This window comes from Staurois parvus, unplaced genomic scaffold (genome assembly GCF_062004578.1).
Source record: "Staurois parvus isolate SC_StPar_1 unplaced genomic scaffold, SC_StPar_1.0 ptg000091l, whole genome shotgun sequence".
In the NCBI taxonomy this organism is placed as follows: domain Eukaryota; kingdom Metazoa; phylum Chordata; class Amphibia; order Anura; family Ranidae; genus Staurois; species Staurois parvus.
Window position 1 is genome coordinate 7178375 of NW_028317887.1, and position 21421 is coordinate 7199795.

The following is a 21421-nucleotide window of genomic DNA, read 5'->3' on the forward strand; positions in this document are numbered from 1 at the left end:
AGTGCCACTGGAAGCCATGCATGCCCAGGTCATCACACTGCATCCACCAAGTTTTACAGATAACGTTGTGTGCTTTGGATCTGTTTCAAGCCTTCTCCACACTTTTTTCTCCCCAACATTCTGGTACAGATTAATCTTCGTTTCACCCGTCCAAAAAATGCTTTTCCAGAACTGGTCTGGCTTTTTTAGATGTTTTTAGGCAAAGACTAATCTGGCTTTTTTATTCTTCAGGCTTATGAATGGTTTGCACCTTGTGGTGAACCCTCTGTATTTGCTCTCGTGAAGTCTTCTCTTGATTGTAGACTTGCCCACCTCCTGGAGAATGTCCTTCACTTGTCTGGATGTTGTGAATGGGTTTTTCTTTACCATAGAGAGTGCGATCATCCACCACTGTTGTCTTCTGTGGACGTCCATGCCTTTTTATGTTGCTGAGCTCACCTGTGCGTTCTTCTTTCCTCAGAATGTACCAAACTGTTGATTTGGCCACTCCTAATGTTGCTGCTATCTCTCTGATGGATTTGTTTAATTTTTGAAGCCTTACAGTGGCCTGTTTCACTTGCATGGACAGCTACTTTGAATGCATGATGTAGGTTCACAGCAACAGATTCCAAATGCAAATATCACACTTAGGATCAACTCCAGACCTTTTACCTGCTTAATTGATAAGGAAATAACAAAGGAGTAGCCCACACCTGGCCATGAAACCGCTTTTGATTCAATTGTCCAATTACTTTTGGTCCCTTGAAAAAGGGTGGATGGCTACTCTTAAGAGCTGTAATTCCTAAACCATTCCTCCAATATGTTTTTGTAAATACCTGAAGAAAAAAAAACTAAAATTGTGCCTGTGTCCACATATATATGGACCTAACTGTATATTGTTTGGGGATTTTCTAGCAAAAAAACCTGATCGTTACATATAAGCAAAAAGTGCCAGAATAAGCTTTGTCCTGGAAATTCCATTTCCCCCTCCAAATCTTGATCAGTGTTTCTTCAAACATGTCAGTTGTCACTTAGAACATTGTTAGAGAAAACATAACCAAATTATTTTACCATGTTTTAAATTTATTTTCTTGCATTTTGTTTTTTGTTTTTTTTGCTTTTTTTTTTTTTTTTTTTTTTAGAGAGAAACTTTCAGAAGGAGCAGCAATTGGGTTTGACATTGAATGGCCTCCTGTTTACATTAAAGGGAAAACTGGAAAAGTTTCACTTATTCAAATCTGTCTTTCAGAGTCGGAATGCTACTTATTTCATGTTTCATCCATGACAGGTATACTGTACTTTAAATTACCTTACTGTATAAGTCCCAATTAATCTTTTCTTGTTTTGAACACTAAATGGGTTGGAACTGAGACTGAACAGATTACTCTTTGTATGTTCTCATACTTGGTAAAAGTGTGAACCTGTAATAGCTGCTTTCATGTTGTTTTGAAGGTGGAAATTACAACAAATTACTGACATATGCAGTCATTTTAGCACTATGCTTCATAGCTCCAATTACTAAGGCTATTGTGTAGCAAAACACCTTTGTAAGAGTCTACAGATAAAAGCTGATGTTCTCTGGCTTTTTGGTTGCACACTTATTTAGGACAGGTAAGCTAAACCTATTCAGTTTCACTATTAGTGACTTCACCACCACTAGAGCGTAATGTTATCCAGGAGGCAGCTAGTGGCTGTTGGAGGCTTCTCACTTTTTTGACAGGATACTTTAATGACCACAGGCAGTCGATCTATTATTATTATTATTCAGTATTTATAAAGCGCCAATAGTTCGCTCAGCGCTGTACATTACAAAGGGGGACAGAACATGTGACAGAACAGTACCAATACAATGCAAAACATGAGGGGATCGAGGGCCCTGCTCTTTCGAGCTTACAATCTAGGAGGGAGGGGATGGTGGATCTATAGTCAGATTTGCAGAATGTGTAGCCAAAAAGCAGTTTATTATTTGCTTGTCTTTCTGACAGGGTTACCACTCTGTCATTGCTTTTTTCTGTAGGGATCGGAGTGTCAGCCGCCCCATTCCTTAGACCTGGGTATTGCTATTAGCTTCTTGTTCCACATGTATTTAGGATGGAACATGCCTTCCCCCGTCCCCCTATCCATTGTGAGAACAGACAGGGTTTTTTCTTCCCTCTCTCATGGCCACTTTTTAAAAACAGCGCAGCTATGCAGGGCTTCACTCACACAGCTGTGTAATTCATTCACTGATTCCTGTGAATTAAAAAGTTGGCAGACAGACTTGTAGTTTCAATGGACTGTGGGGCATTGTTGAGCCACTGACATGTCCTCTGGCTTTCAAAAAGCCTGTACAGAGGCACTTCTAAAAGCCGGGGAACTTGTCTGCAGGAGCCCACATTGCACCTGTGATCTTATGATTGCTGGCGAAATGTTTTCCAGGCTCCTGCAGGTAAAAATATTAAATGCGCTTTTTTTACTGCAAAAATCTGTGCATTTAATTTTTTTTTTTTTGTGTAAAGGTAATCAGAAAAAAAGTGCAGCGCTTAGAAAACATCCAATATTATTGTAAATGATAAAATGTAAATATTAAAGTGCCAAGTGCGTATATGCGAAGTGATATTTGATATGACAATATGCAATGGGTAAAATAAATATATTAAATAAAAGTCCAGTTTGAGTGTAATATTGTCCTTAATTGATGCTAAGTGGAAATCCTGTGCTCATAAGATAAAATCCTGTGCTTAGGTGAAGATATGTTCCATGTGACAATTATTCCATTTGGTGAAGTGCAGGGAATATGTTAAAAATGCACACTCACCAGATGCGCATTTAAAATACGCAGTACAATATGTAAGATGAAATCAACCAGAGGTCCCCTTTTAAGCAGGAATGGATGTACAGCCTGGAAAGGATATCTCTCCTCTGGTTTCTGGAGCTGCTCTACAGCTTGATGTCACATGGGATTCTGCGGATTAATTGCATTCAGGGCCGTGGGAAAGTGAGGCATGGTGTTCTGCAGTATGTCTTGTTAACTCCGGGCCATCTCCGGCAAGCGCTTCTGTCTCTCCTCTTCCTGCCCCGCACACCTCTACATTGAGCCCCACAGGACAAACCAGCTCCGAGCGTGCAGCCGTAACTTGATGTCACCCACCCGTAGCCCAATGGCAAGGTGCTGCTCTGACAGCCGGAGTGGGCGGGCGCAAGGTGAATGCAGCCTTTAAAACAAACTGCATAGACAGGCAGCTTTTAGCCCCTGCTGTTTCATCCTAATGATGAACCTGAAAACACTTGCTGGTAGCGATGAGGCTTCCTAATCGTTTCCTGCCTCTTTCACTTTTCTTATGTCTCATTAGGCAGCCCTTTATAGTGCTAGGCTGTTCGAGATGTAGGGACAGGTGGTGGTGGGCAAGCTTGAAACTACCTGAAAGTTTTTGAAGAATGGGCCAGCATTTCATACTAAAGGCAGAGACTTGGAGGCAGCTACAAGAATGGTGTCTGCATTTTATACATGCAGCAGTTTGTTTGATTTAGTTTATTTCAAGTAACAATGTCATAAAAGGAGTACAGGGGTTGCCATTGTTAACCGCTTTCTGAAAATGCTAATTATATGAACAGTTAGACTTTTTACTAAACTTTTTTCACTCACTGACTCAGAAGAATATGCAGATTAGAAATGCTGGAGAAATGTCAGAATTCCCTATCTGTATATTGATTCTTGATTAATGATTCAGTGTATTAAAATAATACCGGGTCAACGTTACAGCCAATCATCTAGCATTTTCCAGATGAACAGAAAGTGAACTTGGCAATTTTTTAATTTATAAGTTTGCTTGAAAGTGTCTTCCATCCCTAACATGTGGTGAAAACGCCATGTTTAACTTGTTACCCATATGTACTGTACACTGTTGAGCATAAGATGTTTAAGTGGTGCATTGGAGGTAATACCATTACATATGTTGAAAAAGTTTAACGTGTATATTACTGCAACATTTCATGTTCCCGATAAGTGTCTGTTGTATCATATACTTGTTTTAAAAAGTTTTCTGTTGTCTTTGCATTGCTTTCTTTGTGTGAAATACCTGGTGATCCTGCCAGCCCCCCTGCTTTTCTATTTCAAACTGATCATAGTAGACTTGAGAGCACATCCATCCCAGCATGGTCAGTTTTCTGGCTGTGCTGGGAGAATAGCCTGACTGTCCTCTAAAGGCCAAGACTTGTGCTGATATGCCCCCCTGCACAGCTATTCACTGGGAAGATCAGTGTATTGTTGATTCTCTGCCTCCTGCTGATACCCCCTGCTGTCTCCAACCCCGCCTCTCTAAGCCCCCTTTGCAGCTGAGAAAAGAGATTATATTATCACGTATTAAAAAGTTATTTATAAAGACACACGCACATGCACACGTGTTTTGCCTTTCATTTCTATGTTAAACAGAATGGGTTTTATAAGGTAAGGATTCACATATACTTTAATATGTATCTTAGTTCTTCTTGTTTCTGAATGATGTTAACTGAGAAATCTATGATCAAGTTTATAACAGTTTACTCTGCACAGGTTTTCCTAAAGGTCTGAAGAGGCTGCTTGAAGATGAGTCTATAAAAAAAGTTGGCGTGGGGATTGAAGGGGATCAATGGAAACTACTGAGTGACACTGATGTGAAGTTGAAGGGATTTATTGAGCTTACTGATGTGGCCAATGAAAAAGTATGTTGTGCAACATTTTTTTTATTCTTATAAAATTGGCTTTCCTGTCTTTCCTGTTTTTTTTTTTTGTTTGTTTTTTTATAAAGGTAAGCTTATCCCTTAAAAGGGGTGCAAGATATCTGAAATCAGGTTATCTTTTAAAGAAATGTTATTTACAAAATTACAGTACATTATTTGATTATTTTATGAAATCTGTGATCGTACAACGAAACAGTGATAAACGTGTATTCATTTTTTTCCGGTTGTGCAGCTTAAATGTAAAGAAAAGTGGAGTTTGAATGGCTTAGTTAAACACCTCTTTAGCAAGCAGCTTCTGAAGGATAACTCGGTCCGTTGTAGCAGCTGGGACAAATTTCCTCTAACTGATGAGCAGAGACTCTATGCTGCCTCAGATGCTTATGTAAGTTACATTACCAGTGAATTGTTTTATTAATGGATATATAAAGTGAAATAATGTCTGTAAATTAATTAACCACTTGACATCCAAAAGGTTTTACCCTCTTCATGACCAGGGCATTTTTTTTGCTATTCAGCACTGTGCTACTTTAAAGGATAAGTTTACCTTTGGGAATATATATGCTGGTTGCTGATCCAATGCTTTACAGGCTCCTGCAGACAAAAATAATAAATGCACATTTTGTTACCTACAAAAAAATGTGCATTTATTGTTTTTGTACAAAGGTGAACTTATCCTTTAACTTCCAATTGCTCAGTGATGTACTGACAGCATCTCCTTTCTTGAGGCCTTTAAATTCCAAGACAGTACAAATACCCCCCCTTTTTGGAAAGTAGACAGCCCAACCTATTTAGTAAGAGACATGGTGAGTTTTTTGAAGTTGTAATTTTTGTCAGAATTCTTGTCAGAATTGTTTGAAAAATGAAAAATTATTTCATTGTTCACATTATTTTTTATGACTGGAGTAGCAGTAATTAGAGATACTGACTGCAGTATGTAAAAAAATATTTTTTTTCTTTTTTTGCTATAATATATACACATACATTTATTAGAGTAGTTCACTGTGACCGTAGTGACACTAATACTCTGGAGGGGTTATCAGGGGCTTTTTTTTCCCACACACTGTTTTTGCTTATAACAGTGATGATCACTGTTATAAGCAATAGTTAATTGTCATGAATTGCTTTCCATTCATGACAGCTTGCTTACTGTTGACATGCTGTGAGTCACATGGTACAGGGTGCCAGGTACCATGTGATAGCTATGGGCCAGTGACTGCATCATAACAGTTAGCAAGCTGTTCATGAATGAAAGCCATTCATGACCTTTTTGCATACATATTATCATGTGAGCACTATGATTAGTCTTAACGATCACATGATACCCTGGCCGCTGACATGCAGGAGGGTACCAGGGAACAAGATCCCTGGTCACTAGATCTTGCTGCTGTTCACCCCAGGGGGCGTGGGCTTCTGCCTCTGGAGTGAATGTGCTGTCAGTGGGCGGCAGGTGATTAATATGCATCTCTAGCCAGAAAAGGGGGGTTAGTACCTATTCTTCCAGTAGTGCAGCCAAGTTTACTCTGATTTGGCAGTTTAAATGTGATTAGTGGTGTTGGAAGAAAAGATAGAGGATTAAATATCACACAGTTTTCACAAAAGACATAGTCTGTGTGTACTTTGGATTCAGTGGAATACAGAAAAATCTACATAATGTAAATTGAGCATAGTTTCAATGTGAATGCATTGATAGCTCATTGATTGGTTTTAATTTCCACTCAGCATTTCTATTTAATTTTGAGCAATGTACCCAAACTAGCAGGTTATACCAATATAGTGAATAATTGCTCCAAAGAAATGACAACATAAATGATGAGTCTACAGAAGTCATTAAAGCTTATTTAAACTATAGAAAACAAATCTCTAGGGGGAATTTGGGGATGTCAGTTGACAGCCGGGTCTCAGAACTAGGAAAATGCTCAGGTACACATTCTTATCTAGAACCAGAAGGAGTATCTAAACCCAAAAGCCACAATTTTTGTTGAACTTACATTATACTAACGCTACCCGATGTGGTGGCTGCAGCAGTTTTTTTGGTTACTTTTTTTTTTTTTCAGCTCGTGCACCTAGTAGTGACATACTTCCTGTCCTAGTCTAACAGTGCACACTCTCCGCACTGATTCTACAGTATGTAGAAGCAATGTTGTCATCCTGGGCTCTCTTGATTCAGTCTACAAACACTTCCCTTTCGCCTTTTCTCGCAGGGAATTATTTAACTGATAAAAGTACAGGACAAAAATAGAGGACAAGAAGTTATCAGTGGACTAGATTTTTGGCAGGATCAACAAATATTTTTTTCTACTTCTCAATCTAAGTGCTTTCAAAAATATATTTAACAGGCCAAAAAGGACCAAGTATGAGAAGTCCATTGTTGGGGCTCATGTACACTGCAGCTCCTAAACTGACGTTCAGGAGCTGTTCAGCGTTTTTTTCAGAAGCCCCTGAACTCTCCCTAATGTTTTCCTATGTGTACATGTACACATAGTCGTTTACAGGCAGTTGCGTTTACAGTTGTTTTTTTGAACACACCAAACTTGCGTTCAGGAGTAGATTTTACCGGCGTTTCAAACGCCGAGCGCTTGTAAACGTGTATAAATGCGGTTAACCGCGTTTATAAGCGTTTGCGGTTTATCAGCGTTTTTTAACTGTTCCATGTCTGGATGTTGTCCAGAGCCTTTTTTCATCATCAGAAATGCATGCAAAGCGTTTTCCATGTATTCAAATGGACCCAGTACACCAGGGCAGTCAGTTCCAGGTTTCGCGTGAAGGAAAAAATGGTAGAACGTTCTGCATTATGCTCATGATGGGATCCATAGTGAATACAACCAGAAAAGACAGGTAATCTCAATACATACTGCCCTCTCTGCTTCTGCTCTCTCTATTCCTCTCAATATGTTTGAAATAGTTAATTTTTTTACTATTTTTCAGTGCATTCTGGGCATTTGGGAGGGTCTCCTGAGGTTATCTTTTAAAAAAGCTTCTAAATGCACATAAATGCGGTATGCAAATGCAGCTAAACTGACGGTTTTTAACCTATGTTTTCCAGCAGTCCATTTCCATCATTCAGAAGAGTTTTCCAAGCGCCCCGTGTACATGAGCCGTTATAGTTTGCACAGCCTTTTAGGACTACAATAGGCATAATTATTTTTACCATGTTTTTTTTTTTTTTTTTTAATAAATCCTATAAAAAGGCTTCAAGCCTTCTTCAGTAGATTTGTAGTTTTATTAAATCCTTTTGCTGCCACCAACATATGATATATGTTAGCAGCAGGAGGTTTTGCACACACTCCTGGTTGCTGTAGTGCATGTAAATCTGTGCATGTAAATCTGGCAAGCCATCTGTCGCTTGTTAGGTGGAAGTAATCAGGTGACTGTACAGCCGCCTGATCAGTTCCATTGGCCCCGGTAGTGCACTTTTTTCCTTATAGTTTCCCTCTGCCATGTTTTCTTGGGGTCCGCTGTCCAACCTGCCTGATAGAGAGGGGTGGATGATGATCAAAAATTAACATGGAAGTGACATGCATTACATAACTTCTGATTTTGGCTATTGCCTAAGCACTTAACCTCCCCAAAAAAATTTAAGAACCACACATATACGCAAATTCAAACACGTGCCAGGTGTGCCTACATGTAAAATTGTTAATTGTGATACACGTTATGTATTGCTGCAAGTTCCAGAGTTATAGCAATATTTATAGGGGCATTATTCGAAGTTAAGTCTAAACTGATGGTCTGTAGGGACTTTTAAAGCTTTACCTATGGAAAATTGAGTTCTGAAGTGCATCATGTTTCACGGGCTTGTGTAATTTTTAAAACTTAACATGTTGGGTATTTACTCAACAAAACCTCATTGTGTAAAATTGGTTAATACATATATTGCATTTTTATGCTCTCAATATTTTTTACTGAATATTTGCACTTGATAAACCACTGCATTAATATTGTATGAAAAAAGATTGGAACTACCTTTTTTATTCTCCAGGGCCTTTGCTTTCATCAAATAATGTTTGGGGGTTTTCAAACTAATCCTCAGGCCTAAAATGACAGCTGTTCAAGTAAAACTTGAAGTCTTACATGAAGTTTGAGATGCTTGTTTACTTTTCAGGCTAGTCTTCTAATTTACCAAAAATTAGATACCATGGACGAGAGAGAGAGGGATCTGTTCCATGTCAGTGCAGGTAACTTTCTTTAGGCATTCATTAAAAATATGATTTCGCATAAATTTTATATGTACTCTTATGACTACTATGTGTATTGCAGAATATAGTGCAGCTTCACTTGAGATGAAGGATGAGCTCAAAGCTCTGTCACAGGAGTGCCTTGATTTAGTGGATCAAGTGCCATATGATCTTGAAATGTGTGGAAAGGCATCAAGGTAATTATTTGTGTAACATTACCTTACTGTAAATCCTGATCTATTGTAATGCAAATATGAGGTGATGGAACAGGTCCTATGCTAGTTTGTTATTAGAAAGGAAGTACAGTTTAAATCTTTATGTAGGCTCATGATAATACAGTATATGTGACCACTAGTGTTGGTAGCCATTTATATTCTAGCACGTCACATTTGTTGAGGACTTTGTGATTACTAAATGATTGCACACTGATTTGCACATAGTCCATGTCTTGTGTCACTGTAAGCAACAGCGTAGGCAGGCATCAAAACCTAAATTTTACTTGGTGCACTAGAGAAATGCTTGAGCAAAAAATGCTCACCTGATTCTTTGACAGGAGTGTTGACATTCTGCTGCCATTCTGTGTACAGCTTGCCTTTCAGATTAGACTGTATTGTTTGCGACTTTGCTTGAACACTGCTTTCCCTGACTGCAGCTTGTTTGCAGACTATTTACTGTCTAGTAATTTCGGACTTTGATATCGCAACTTGCCTGCATTTCAGCCGTCATAGCAAACTTGTAACCTGTGGGTTTCATTGTAAAATTGCATGCCACAGGGATATCTATAATAATTTTTGATTACAAAGGGACCATAGTACCCAAGCCATTATGTGTTCATTTACACTATTGCTTGTGTCATTTATTTTAAAGTTGTATTGTTTATATTTAAATGTGTTAAAAGTAAAGCCCCATACACACTGCAAGATTTTTTTTTTTTGTTCAACCCAGTGGGTTGAACAAAAAAACCTGACAGATCACAGTACCAACATAAATTATGTTGGTACGGCAATCTCCCCCTGTGCTATTGTATTCTGGCAGGGGGACTCCTGCTGAACCGGCCAATTGTCGAACAGTGTGTACCCAGCTTAACAGTGTAGGTTTTATTTAAAGTGTTAGGGCCCTTTCACTTGGGTGGAAGTGTCTACCGCCCACTGAAAAGAAATCTGTGGTGGATCACACTTTTCAGGGAATGGGAATATTGTATTGCAATACCGTGAGCTTTCATTAATCGCAATGGGCAAGTTTTAACAGGTGATGCTGTCTGTTAAACAAAGAGCTCTTCTGCACAGGCAGCAATGTTTACCATTCTCTAAAAAACAATCTGCTGTAGATTTTCATCGGGCTTTTTATTTATTTTTTTAATTCGGCAGGGCGGTTCAGTTGTGCTTCTATTGACCTTTAAAGGGTGTGTTTGACAAGTGGTGCTACCTATCATTCTCTGCAAGCTCAGTTAAAATTGCTGCAAGGCATTGCAGCCGCAGCATGTGTACAGCCCCATGTGGTTGCAAAGGTAGAGTTTAGATGGGAGGTTGGGGGGTGGTGAAGCCATGGTTCAGCCACCTGTTGTTACCATGCCGTGAAATTTATTTAGCCACTCTGCAAAGTTAAAAATGCTGGTGCTGCAAGGCTTCACCTGGAAGGGGGGGGGGGGGGGGGGTTACGGCACATGCATCTGAGTGCAGTGGGTAGAATTAAGGTTTGGCATAACTGTTTTTAGTGCACCTTGGTTGCCTCTGCGAAAGGAGCCTTAATGCAATGAAATTTACTGGTGGGACTGTTTACCACTTTTCTTTTCTGATCACTACTTGTAGCAAGATACAGTATGAGCAACAGAAATGCCACTTCTCTAAACCCATAAAAAAATAATTTCACAGAGCTGCAGATATTCTTGCAAAGCTTTCTGAGGGTCTGAAAGATGTCAGAAGTATACTTTTTGAAGCTTCGAAGGCGCAGGAGGACTCTGAAGAATTCGTTTGTAAAGGCTCACCAGAGGGTAGTAACAAAGGTGGAACCTGTGTGTCTAAAAGTGAAATCCACTCAATTAGTAAAGATGATGACTGCACAGAAGAAACAAACAATAGATCTATTGAAGAAAATGATGCCCATTTTAAGCAGAACTTGGATCAAGATTTTGGGATGACTTTAGGAATAACTGAAGAGGAACTTCAACTGATGGAAGCCATGGGGGAAATCCAAAGCAAGAAAGACGATGAATCTATGGAGGTGAGCTTTAAACATTAAATATATTTAAAGGATACCCCTCATTACAGTTAAGATCTGTATTTGTATCACAGAACATGACAGATCCAGACATTGGCACTAAATTGACAAATTGCTTAAATAGAATAAATACTTTTTCATAAAGTGTTTATTGGATTTTCTAAAAAGCAATGCTGTACAATACAAAATGTAAAAAAATCAAAGGGTACAGTCTCAAAAAGAGCACAAAATACAGGATTGTTACAGTACAAGTAAGGTGCTGGATATCCGGTCCAGCTCAAAACAAACAGTGTGCAGAAACCATGAGCTGTTAGAAAACTGAATACGCTTATAACGGGCACACATACAGTGTATGCCTTTCTTGAAGAGATCTAATAGCTTGTTAAGTGCGGAGAGAGAAATAGTCCATCAGAATGCTATGCTATGTCCAGAGAAGGTGTTAAAAAGAAAGCAAGAAGATTAGGAGACAGGAAAGGAGAATGAGTGGTACGAGGAAAAACTGTGCCAACCAAGACAGGAAGCGAAGGAGGGGTAAGAGAGGAAGGAACAGGGATACTGAGGTAAGGAAGGCAGAGGGAAGGGGTTCTATGAGTCCTGGACAAATTTCAGGGCCTGAGTAAAGAGATATATAGATAGATAAATAGATATATAGAGAGAGAGAGATACAGTTGCAAGAAAAAGTATGGGAACCCCTTGGGATTACGTGGAGTTTTACATGAATTGGGCATAAAATGTGCTCTGAACGTCATCTAAGTCACAACAATAGAAGAACACAGTCTGCTGAACATAATACTACACAAACATTAGATGTTGCCATGGTTTCATTGCACATAACATGTAAACATTTACAGTGCAGGGAGGAAAAAGTATGTGAACCTTTGGACTTAATAACTGGTTGACCCTCCTTTGGCAACAATAACCTCAACGAAACGTTTTATGTAGTTGCAGATCAGACCTGCACAATGACCTGGAGTAATTTTGGACCACTCCTCTTCACAAAACTGTTTCAGTGTAGCAATATTCTTGGGATGTCTGGTGTGAATCGCTCTCTTAAGGTCATGCCACAGCATTTCAATCGGGTTGAGGTCAGGACTCTGACTGGGCCACTCCAGAAGGCGTATTCTGTGCTGTTGCCATTGTTTTGTTGAATTACTTGTATGCTTTGGTTCATTGTCCTGTTGCATCACGCATCCTCTGCGGAGCTTCAGTTGGCGGACAGATGGTCGTACGTTTTCCTGCAAAATGTCTTGATAAACTCTGGAATTCATTTTCCCATCAATGACAACAATCCGTCCCTGCCCTGAGGCAGCAAAGCAGCCCCAAACCATGATGCTCCCTCCGCCATGTTTTACAGTGGGGATGAGGTTTTGATGTTGGTGTGCTGTGCCTTTTTTTCTCCACACATAGTGTTGTGTGTTCTTCCCAAACAACTCAATCTTGGTTTCGTCTGTCCACAGTATATTTTGCCAGTAGTGCTGTGGAACATCCAGGTGCTCTTTTGCAAACTTCAAACGTGCTGCAATATTCTTTTTGGACAGCAATGGCTTCCTCCGTGGTGTCCTCCCATGTACTCCATTCTTTGTTTAATGTTTTCCTTATTGTAGATGTGTCAACAAAAATGTTAGCATGTGCCAGAGATTTCTGTAGATCTTTAGCTGACACTCTGGGATTCTTCTTTTCCTCATGCAGCATTCTGCGCTGTGCTCTTGCAGTCATTTTTACAGGACGACCACGCCTATGGAGAGTAGCAACAGTGCTAAACTTTCTCCATTTGTAGACAGTCTGTCTTACCGTGGACACATGAACATCAAGGCTTTTGGAGATACTTTTGTAACCCTTTCCAGCTTCATGCAAGTCAACAATTCTTGATCGTAGGTCTTCTGAGAGCTCTTTTCTGCGAGGCATGGTTCACATCAGACATGTTTCTTGAAACCAGTAACCCAAAACAGGTGTGTGTCTTTTAAGGGCAGGGCAGCTGTCAGCAACACGTCCAATATCACACTGAGTGGAGTCAAGGTTGGCTCACTCCTGGCTCCAATTAGCTCTGGGAGCTGTCATTAAGCTAGGGCCTCACATACTTTTTCCTCCCTGCACTGTGAATGTTTGCATGTTATGTGCAATTAAACCATGGCAACATCTAATGTTTGTGTAGTATTATGTTCAGCAGACGGTGTTCTTCTATTGTTGTGACTTAGATGACGTTCAGAGCACATTTTATGCCCAATTCATGCAAAACTCCACGTAATCCCAAGGGGTTCACATACTTTTTCTTACACACACACACACACACACACACACACACACACACACACACACACACACACACACACACACACACACACACGTTTTATAGTGATCCAAGTTCAGTTGACTGTTATAGTCCAAACTAGGGGTCCAGATTTTGAGATGCTCAGTATGAGTATCATTTATTATAGCTGTGATTTTTTTTTTTTCTCATTTGTTTCTCTTGCAGGCATAGTTTCTTTTCACGCAAAAAGGAGGATTTGTGAAAAGAAATTCACAGAAAAGCGGCTACATTATGAACAGAATGTGACACTCAGAAAAATTTCCAAAAATTATGCTTTATTACACTTATAAATATGACATATGGGCAGTCGCCCTGGTTTACCATCACCTCAGTATGAGACAATACACACAGACCTAAAACCATTAAAATAACACCAAGACCGGTCTAAATGCATGTGCAACAGAGAAAATGACTACAAGAGTCTAATGTCCCTGAGACACAGACACATAGGTGAACACTTCCCAAAGGAGGTGTATCCAAAAATTATACCATAGGTATACCATAACACGTGTTATAATATTAGAATTCGGCTATAGCCATAATGGTTATATCCCAAATAGGGAATCCAAAAATTATGCTATGGATATGGATATCACATGTATGCAATTCAGCAAGCACAATATGCGTCAAGAGGAATGTATTGCATTATACATATGACATTTTTGTCTTTTTTCATACAGGCCTGTGGCATATTGTTCTCCTCTTGACGCATATTGTGCTTGCTGAATTGCATACATGTGATATCCATATCCATAGCATAATTTTTGGATTCCCTATTTGGGATATAACCATTATGGCTATAGCCGAATTCTAATATTATAACATGTATTATGGTATACCTATGGTATAATTTTTGGATACACCTCCTTTGGGAAGTGTTCACCTATGTGTCTGTGTCTCAGGGACATTAGACTCTTGTAGTCATTTTCTCTGTTGCACATGCATTTAGACCGGTCTTGGTGTTATTTTAATGGTTTTAGGTCTGTGTGTATTGTCTCATACTGAGGTGATGGAAAACCAGGGCGACTGCCCATATGTCATATTTATAAGTGTAATAAAGCATAATTTTTGGAAATTTTTCTGAGTGTCACATTCTGTTCATAATGTAGCCGCTTTTCTGTGAATTTCTTTTCACAAATCCTCCTTTTTGCATGCCTTTTTGGCTACTGAATGGAGACCAAATATTGGGTGATACGATAATTTTATTTATTTTATAACCTCTCAATAATTATCTTTAGCATAGTTTCTTTTCACACTTGGTCATATCTGGTATTGGCCTGTGCAGCAAGGCTTCCCAGGTGTGAAGTTCTTTATTTTGAATGATGACCTGCTCAAAGTTTGATGGAATGGCATTTTCTGAACCAGGCTGCTTAAACAAGATACCTTTTAAGCCAAAATAAACTTTCAGTTTATGTTGACTAAATATATTCCAGGTACATCAAAACAAAGTATGCAAAGTCTTTCAGCCTGTGTTCTTTAGCATGCATGCAGTATAAAGTAAGGAACAGCTCAGAGTGCTGCACACCATCAGGATTTGACAGTCACTGTAGTAGAAGATGCATCAGCCCAAATCTCTGCAGGCCACACCCCCGACAGATTTCACCTTACGAGGCTTAGTCATGGACCTCTGCGACGAAGCACCATGGGCATGGAGAAACGCATCAGGGCATCTCCTGGACTGGACATAGCCGGGCTGAGACTGCTTCTACTATAGTGATTGTGTGCGGCCCTTTGGGTTGTTTCCTTCCTTTATACTGCATGCATTCTAAAGAACACGAGCTGAAAGACTTTGCACACCCGTTGTTTTGATTTACCTGAAATGTATTTAGTCAGCATAAACTGAAATTTTATTTAGGCTTATAATGCATGCATTGAGCCAGAAAGGGCTCTTACCAGCCTGCATCCAGAGTGTAAGCCACCGGACTGGGATACATAGGAACCTCGAGCAGTGGTCTCAGCAGAGAATTGACACACCAATTGTTGAGTCCGACCTATAACTCTGCAATCAGCTCTAGCTCTGACTGTAGCCTGTCAGACTTTTGCAGAGAAACCCCTTCTGGTCTGGGTGTGCTGTTCATCAGGAAGAAGTATGAATTTGTATAAATTTCAAAGATTAAACTTAATAGTGCATTGAAGCAAATGTGTAGTTTGCCCTTGTGTGGCAAAGCAGCCGGTGTGCTGCCTGATGACTCAGCACTATTTACTCAGTTTTCCTTTTCTCTCCCACCACTTTACTCACCCACTGAAAATGAAGAAAATACTCATTACTTTCTGATATGGAGAAGTAGTTGAATCACTCTTCTTCTGCTCTTCTTTTGTGACCGCATTGGTGCTTGGTGATTGTCTTAGTGTTGTCACAGGATGCAAGTTGGTGCTCATCTCGGTTTACATTTCTTTCCTTGCTCCCAGTGGCTGAATAGAGTAATGAGAGAGTGAAGAAAAGATATCTACTGATGGTGGGCTGTGTATTTAAAGTGGACCTCCACCCTAAATGTTGTTCTGCCCTTCCTCCTCCCCCCTCCCTTTCTTACAACTGTACATTATTTATTCATTTTTTTAAAGTACTTTTATTTGTGCTGCAAATCAGCACTTTTGCATTTCTTGCCTAGGTGAAACTTTCTCCCTGGTCTGGCGCGTGTGCAGATTTGCTGTAGGGCTCGGGTCCCAGCCATCTACACACATGCAAAGTGTCCTATGCATGCTCAAAGACTGCTACCAGGGGAGTTCAAAACCATCCATGTATTTGCACATGCACAGAAAATTTCCTGCACATGCACAGATGTGCCAGCCGGCTCCGTTAGGATCTGAAGGCCAGGCAGAGACCATGGATGCAACTGCACATGCAAAATAATGGTGGTATCTGAGGGGTGACAGACTGAAGTTCTGCTTTAAGCAGACCTGTTGCTTTGTTCTTTATGGACACACTGATTTTGCATAAAGTGATCTTGTTGCTACAGGGTCAAAACAAAAAGAATGATTTCTTGAAGAGGCTCAACACTTAACTTTCCAGTGACCCATGTGTTGAAATGCCTTAGAGATGCTGCCCCCTGGCTGCTACATGTATTCCACACTGCTGTCTGTGTAAGATAGTTCTCTGCTGCACGCAAACATGATGTCACTCTGCCTCACGAAGGAACCCCCCCACAGTGGTTTTTCATTAAGAGGACAAATGTTGCATAATGTCACCCACTGTTGATTGCAACAGCCAGTTTGGTGTGCAAATAAAATATCTTTGAGAACAGGTATTCAGTCCACCCATAGTGTCGAATACTTACCATGGCTGAGCAGCAGCATGGTGTTGGTATTTTAACACACATGATGGAAAGGTAAGGAGCCTCTTCTTTTAAAGATAATTCTACTTTTAGTTTTGTCTCAATTATGACAGGGTCACTTTAAAGTACTGAACCCTTGTTTGTCTATTTTACTTTACAAATCATTCAGTACTTCTACTTTTGATGACCTTAAATAATCACATACATATTCTGTTGGAACTGTTTCGTGTGAACTGTAAAGTTAATCTGTATACTGCACAACAGGAATATACAGACTTTGATGATGAAATTCAGCACAAACCTGTCATTGAGAGTGATGAAGAGTTTGACAGTGAATTGATCAAGGTATATATTTTCATATGTTATCTGTAATTATGGTAAAAAATAAATCTTTTCTTTGTATGTGATGCTTGCATATCACACTATATTCAGTTATATGGAACACCACAACAATTGTGAAACAGACATAACTTATGAAATTAAGTGTAGATGTTGCCTAGCTTTAAATCAGTGTAATTTGTTTTTTCTTAATCATGTATCATAGGACACAGGATCAGTTCATATTCATGGGAACTTGGGCTATGCTTCTACATTTATGTAAATGGATACTGGCAAAAAATAGCTGACATTTCACACCGAGGCATAACCCCTCCCAGCTTAGCTAGGCCTTAGTTTTTAGCTAGCAACCTTAGGTGATGGATTTGCCTACAGATGTCAAAATTTTCTTTTTGTGGTCCTTGATCCCATGTTTATGGCTTGTTCTGAATACCACTGCTGGGGTAGGGAAGGGCTTTATCTGGATCCTTTTCCGGTAGCCAAACAGCCAAGGACAACTGTACCCAAACCTTGCATACAAGAGCTGGGACTGCCTGTAATGTTGCAAGTCCTTGATGTCATTGCATGTCTGTGCAGCTGCCATTTTGTATTTCCCCGGGCATGTTAACACATTGGAGGCTACCAGGTTGTTTTACAGCACAAATACAGCTCCAGTGCTCCTGTCATACTGTGACACAGCCCCTGCACAGCTGCAGTATGCCTTCAGTGCATCAGTGTCAAGGCACAGCAATTATTGGGACATTTGTGTTGGGAGTGACTTGCCACTTTGGTATTTGTTTTGGACCACCACTTTCAGCTGGGAAGCCCTTACCGAGAACCTTCAATAACCCATGGCATTGCTCAGGCATGTTGGTGTTGGGGGGCGATGGGGTGGACTCAAAAATCCCTCTATCAGGTAGGGGGGACCCTCTCCCTCTAATGGCTTCCCTAAGGGTCAGATTAGCTCTTAACCCCTCCACATTTTTGGTACTTCCACTGTCTCAGAAATCCTCCAGGTCTTTTTGGTCAAGGCAAGAATTTTCTGGTCATTTCTAGTCTGCAGAACCAGCTTAATGGTTTTGGACATAAACATCAGTCCTCTTCATCCCCCCTTTTGTAGGGGGGTGATGCATAGGCAGAACATCTTCAGAATGTGAAAGAGGACAGCTATCGAGAATTGGGAATTTTCTGTAGACGAATCCTCTCAGGAGGAATCTCGGGGGCCAGGGCTGCCTCACGCACAGAAGATCACAATGAGATTCCTGATGGGCAGGGTGCAAACTAACTTGAAGCTACCAGTTCTGTTGTTTTCTTCTCCTAAAGTCAGTGAATTTAGATCCTGATGGCTGCCAAAGCATCTAAATCTTTTCTGAGGCACCCTCACTTGTAGAATGTGATTTGTGACGATTAGGCTCACCCGGAGAAGTTATCTTCACCATTGAATTGATTCACTCAGCAGTAGATGCTGGATCTCAGGAGATCCTTCCTTCTGATAACTTGGAAAGTCTTGTCGATGGATGTTGGGTTGAGGAGGTGTTCTGGAGAAACTCTTGGTTCAGAGAATGTGGTCTTCAGAGGAGCAGAAGTTGTCCATTGACATCTTGGAGCTGACTCCCCTACAGTGGCCTGTCTACCTTCATGGTTTCCCCATCAGAGTGCATTTGTGCGGTGGCATATATTTATCATCAAGTCACACTTTTTAGGAAGAAGCAGACTTAATCCTGTCTCTGGCAGAACTTCAGATTCCAGCCCTCTCGTCCAGTCTCATACCAGTGTTGAAAATTGAAAGGTGGACTTTCTCAGCCATCGGATGCTGAATCTGAGAGAATGGGCCCTTCACCTTGTGGTGTTCAGAGATTTTTCTGTGATGAGGGACGCTGCATGCGGTTCACTTGACATTCAGATTTAACAACTAACTGGATGAGTTTGTGTCCTGGACAAGGGATCCTCAGGCGTTTGTAGTGGATGCCCTGGTGATTCCTTATGATTACTTTTCTCTGATCTATGCCATCTCTCTGCTACAGCTTCTTCCTCCCCTGTTGTGCAGGATAAAGTTAGAGGGTATCCAGGTTATTCTGTGTGCACCTGCTTGGCCAAGAAGAATGTTGTATGCAAACACTGTAAATTGTTTAGAAGATGAGCCATGTGATCTCTCCTTTTTTTTTTTTTTTTGTTTAGTTTTTGGATTTTTCGGGGTCTGGTGTAGAGATGTCTCTAGCTTTAAGTACCATAAAGGGGAAGATCCTGGTCTTGGCCATTCTTTTTCAAAGACGTATTATGTCTCATTCCTTGGTAAATAAAAAAAAAATCTTTGTATAAAATGTCATACAGATTGTTCTGTCTGTGCAGTTCCCTTTGTCTCCAGTGGACCTTCATTTGGTCTCTTCTGTTTTGCAGACTCTCTTTTTGAGCCTCTCCAAGAAATTACCTTATTGCTGTTTATGCGCAAGGTTATCATTTTGGGTGCCATTACTTTGGGTTGCAGGGTATTGGATTTGGCTGCACTTTCCTACAAGAAGCCTTTTCTTGTTCTTCACCTGGATAAGGTGGATTTGAGGCCTTAGTCCTTCTTTTTTTTTTATTTTTTTTTTTTTTTTTATTTGCCCTAGGTGTTTTTAATTTATCTGAATTCTACAGCTTTGTTTCAACAGTCTTGAGTCCCTGTTTGTTTTATCTAGGAGACCTTTCAAGGATCAGGCTGCCACTCAATCCACTATTTCTAGTTGGATTTGTCTGCGTACTTCTTAGGGCTGTGGCATTATGGGAAAGGTTCCTCCTTTCCATGTTAAGGCCTATTCCACCAAGCGTGCCATTGCTTCCTCGGCGATTCAGCATCAAGCTTCTGTTGTTCAAGTTTTTAAGGTTATTACCTGATCTTCTCCACACATTTACTGAGTTCTAGGTGGCTGTTCACTGCTCTGTGGACACCAGTTTTGGGTGAAAGGTCTTGCAAACCGCTTTGTAGTGGGGTTTACCTCTCTTCTGGTTTGGGTTTTGGGCACAATGGCCTTTTTGTTTTGTTGCCCACCCCTTGTGTTTAGAGCTTTGGATCATACCAAGTAGAAATGAATATGAAGTACCCAGTGTCCTGTGATGTACGATTAAGAAATTAGGATTTTTTGGTTTACCTGTAAAATAATTTTTTTGGAATGTATTACAGTACACAAGGATTTCTTCCCCCTTTGCCTCTCATTGCTTGCCAGAAAACTGATGCATAGCTGCGCTGGGAGGGGTTATCCCTGGGAGGTAAACTCTTGCCTTTTTCAAGTCAGTGACTGTTGACCTAAAAGTGGCAGTATAACCCAAGTAGTTATAAATGTGGAGTGCCGAATGTTCTGTCATGTACTCCAAGAAATAGACTGTACAGGAAAAAAATCCAAACTTTTTTTTTTCTCTAAAATGTTTATTTTAAAAATAAATAGGCAAAATTGTTTTTCTTCATTCTTATTAAATTTTAAAACCATGCAAACACATTAGACTTTTCCACAGTAGTAAACAATATGTTGCCCAGAATGCAAAAAAGTAAAGGCTTTACTAGATCTCTTTTGCAAACGAGTTACTATTTTTCTCTGTTGTTCAGTGAAAAACTAGTAACTATTAGAGAAGGGGGTGAAAAGCAGTGGTGGGGTAATATAGGAGGGCTGGGGGCTGAACAAGGAAGAAAGAATAGTGTGATAAAAGAGAAAGCAGTGGAGGGGCATGGCTAGTTGAGGCACCATCATACTTCAACTGCAGTAAATTTTTGAAGCTCCAAACAACTTTTGTCAAAATCAGGAGGTAGGAACTTGCCTACCTAAGGTGTGCTTATTTTGACATATTTTAGTATTCTATCAGTTAGTATGCTTTCGATCTTTTTGTGTATCATGACCAGGATAAATCATGTTTTTGACACTGTAAAGACATGTGAGAGCAGTTAGAATTGTACATTTTTGACATTTGGCGTGTTTCATTTTTGTATTTTCTGGCTTCAATCTGGATATGCCAGGGGTCGATTTATAGGTTAAAGAGGCGTAAAGCAAAGAAATCAGTCTCTGAGCATTAGGTTCTTGTGGACATTAAAGTTCATAAAAACTAAAAGTCTAGTTAACTGTACTGCTTACTCAATGTTTAATCTGTAGATATACTGTATAAAGATATTCTCTTACCATTACGGTTTTATAAATTATAGTACTGCTGTATCTCTTCCCTTTTCCAAAGAAGTTCAGATAATCTGAGGAGAAAAGTGGAAGTATAGAAAAGACAGTAGCATAAGATGCGTGGAAATCAATCTAGTGTATTTTATGTCACCCCAGATGCTGAGGGAATGTGCTTCGGTACGATTATAGAATTATGACCTGGCTTTCAAGTGCATATAGAAGACATCTGTAATGGATAGTGGGTAACAATCTACAGTATGTCTCTCAGCCTGCTGGTATTTGCCATATTGCATGAGCACCTTGGTAATATTTTGTAAAATT

The 21421-nt window shown here is 40.0% G+C and overlaps 1 protein-coding gene across 1 annotated transcript in view; it reads left to right on the forward strand.

Annotated features, from left to right (window-relative positions):
- The window catches only part of WRN (WRN RecQ like helicase), a 139848-nt gene that overhangs the window by 18634 nt on the left and 99793 nt on the right, over nt 1–21421 (forward strand). The window contains exons 3-9 of the mRNA XM_089670601.1: nt 1122–1267; nt 4511–4659; nt 4910–5059; nt 8780–8852; nt 8935–9049; nt 10724–11072; nt 16914–16994. Of these exons, the coding sequence (XP_089526727.1) occupies nt 1122–1267; nt 4511–4659; nt 4910–5059; nt 8780–8852; nt 8935–9049; nt 10724–11072; nt 16914–16994 (1063 nt within the window). The remainder of the gene's footprint in view (nt 1–1121; nt 1268–4510; nt 4660–4909; nt 5060–8779; nt 8853–8934; nt 9050–10723; nt 11073–16913; nt 16995–21421) is intronic.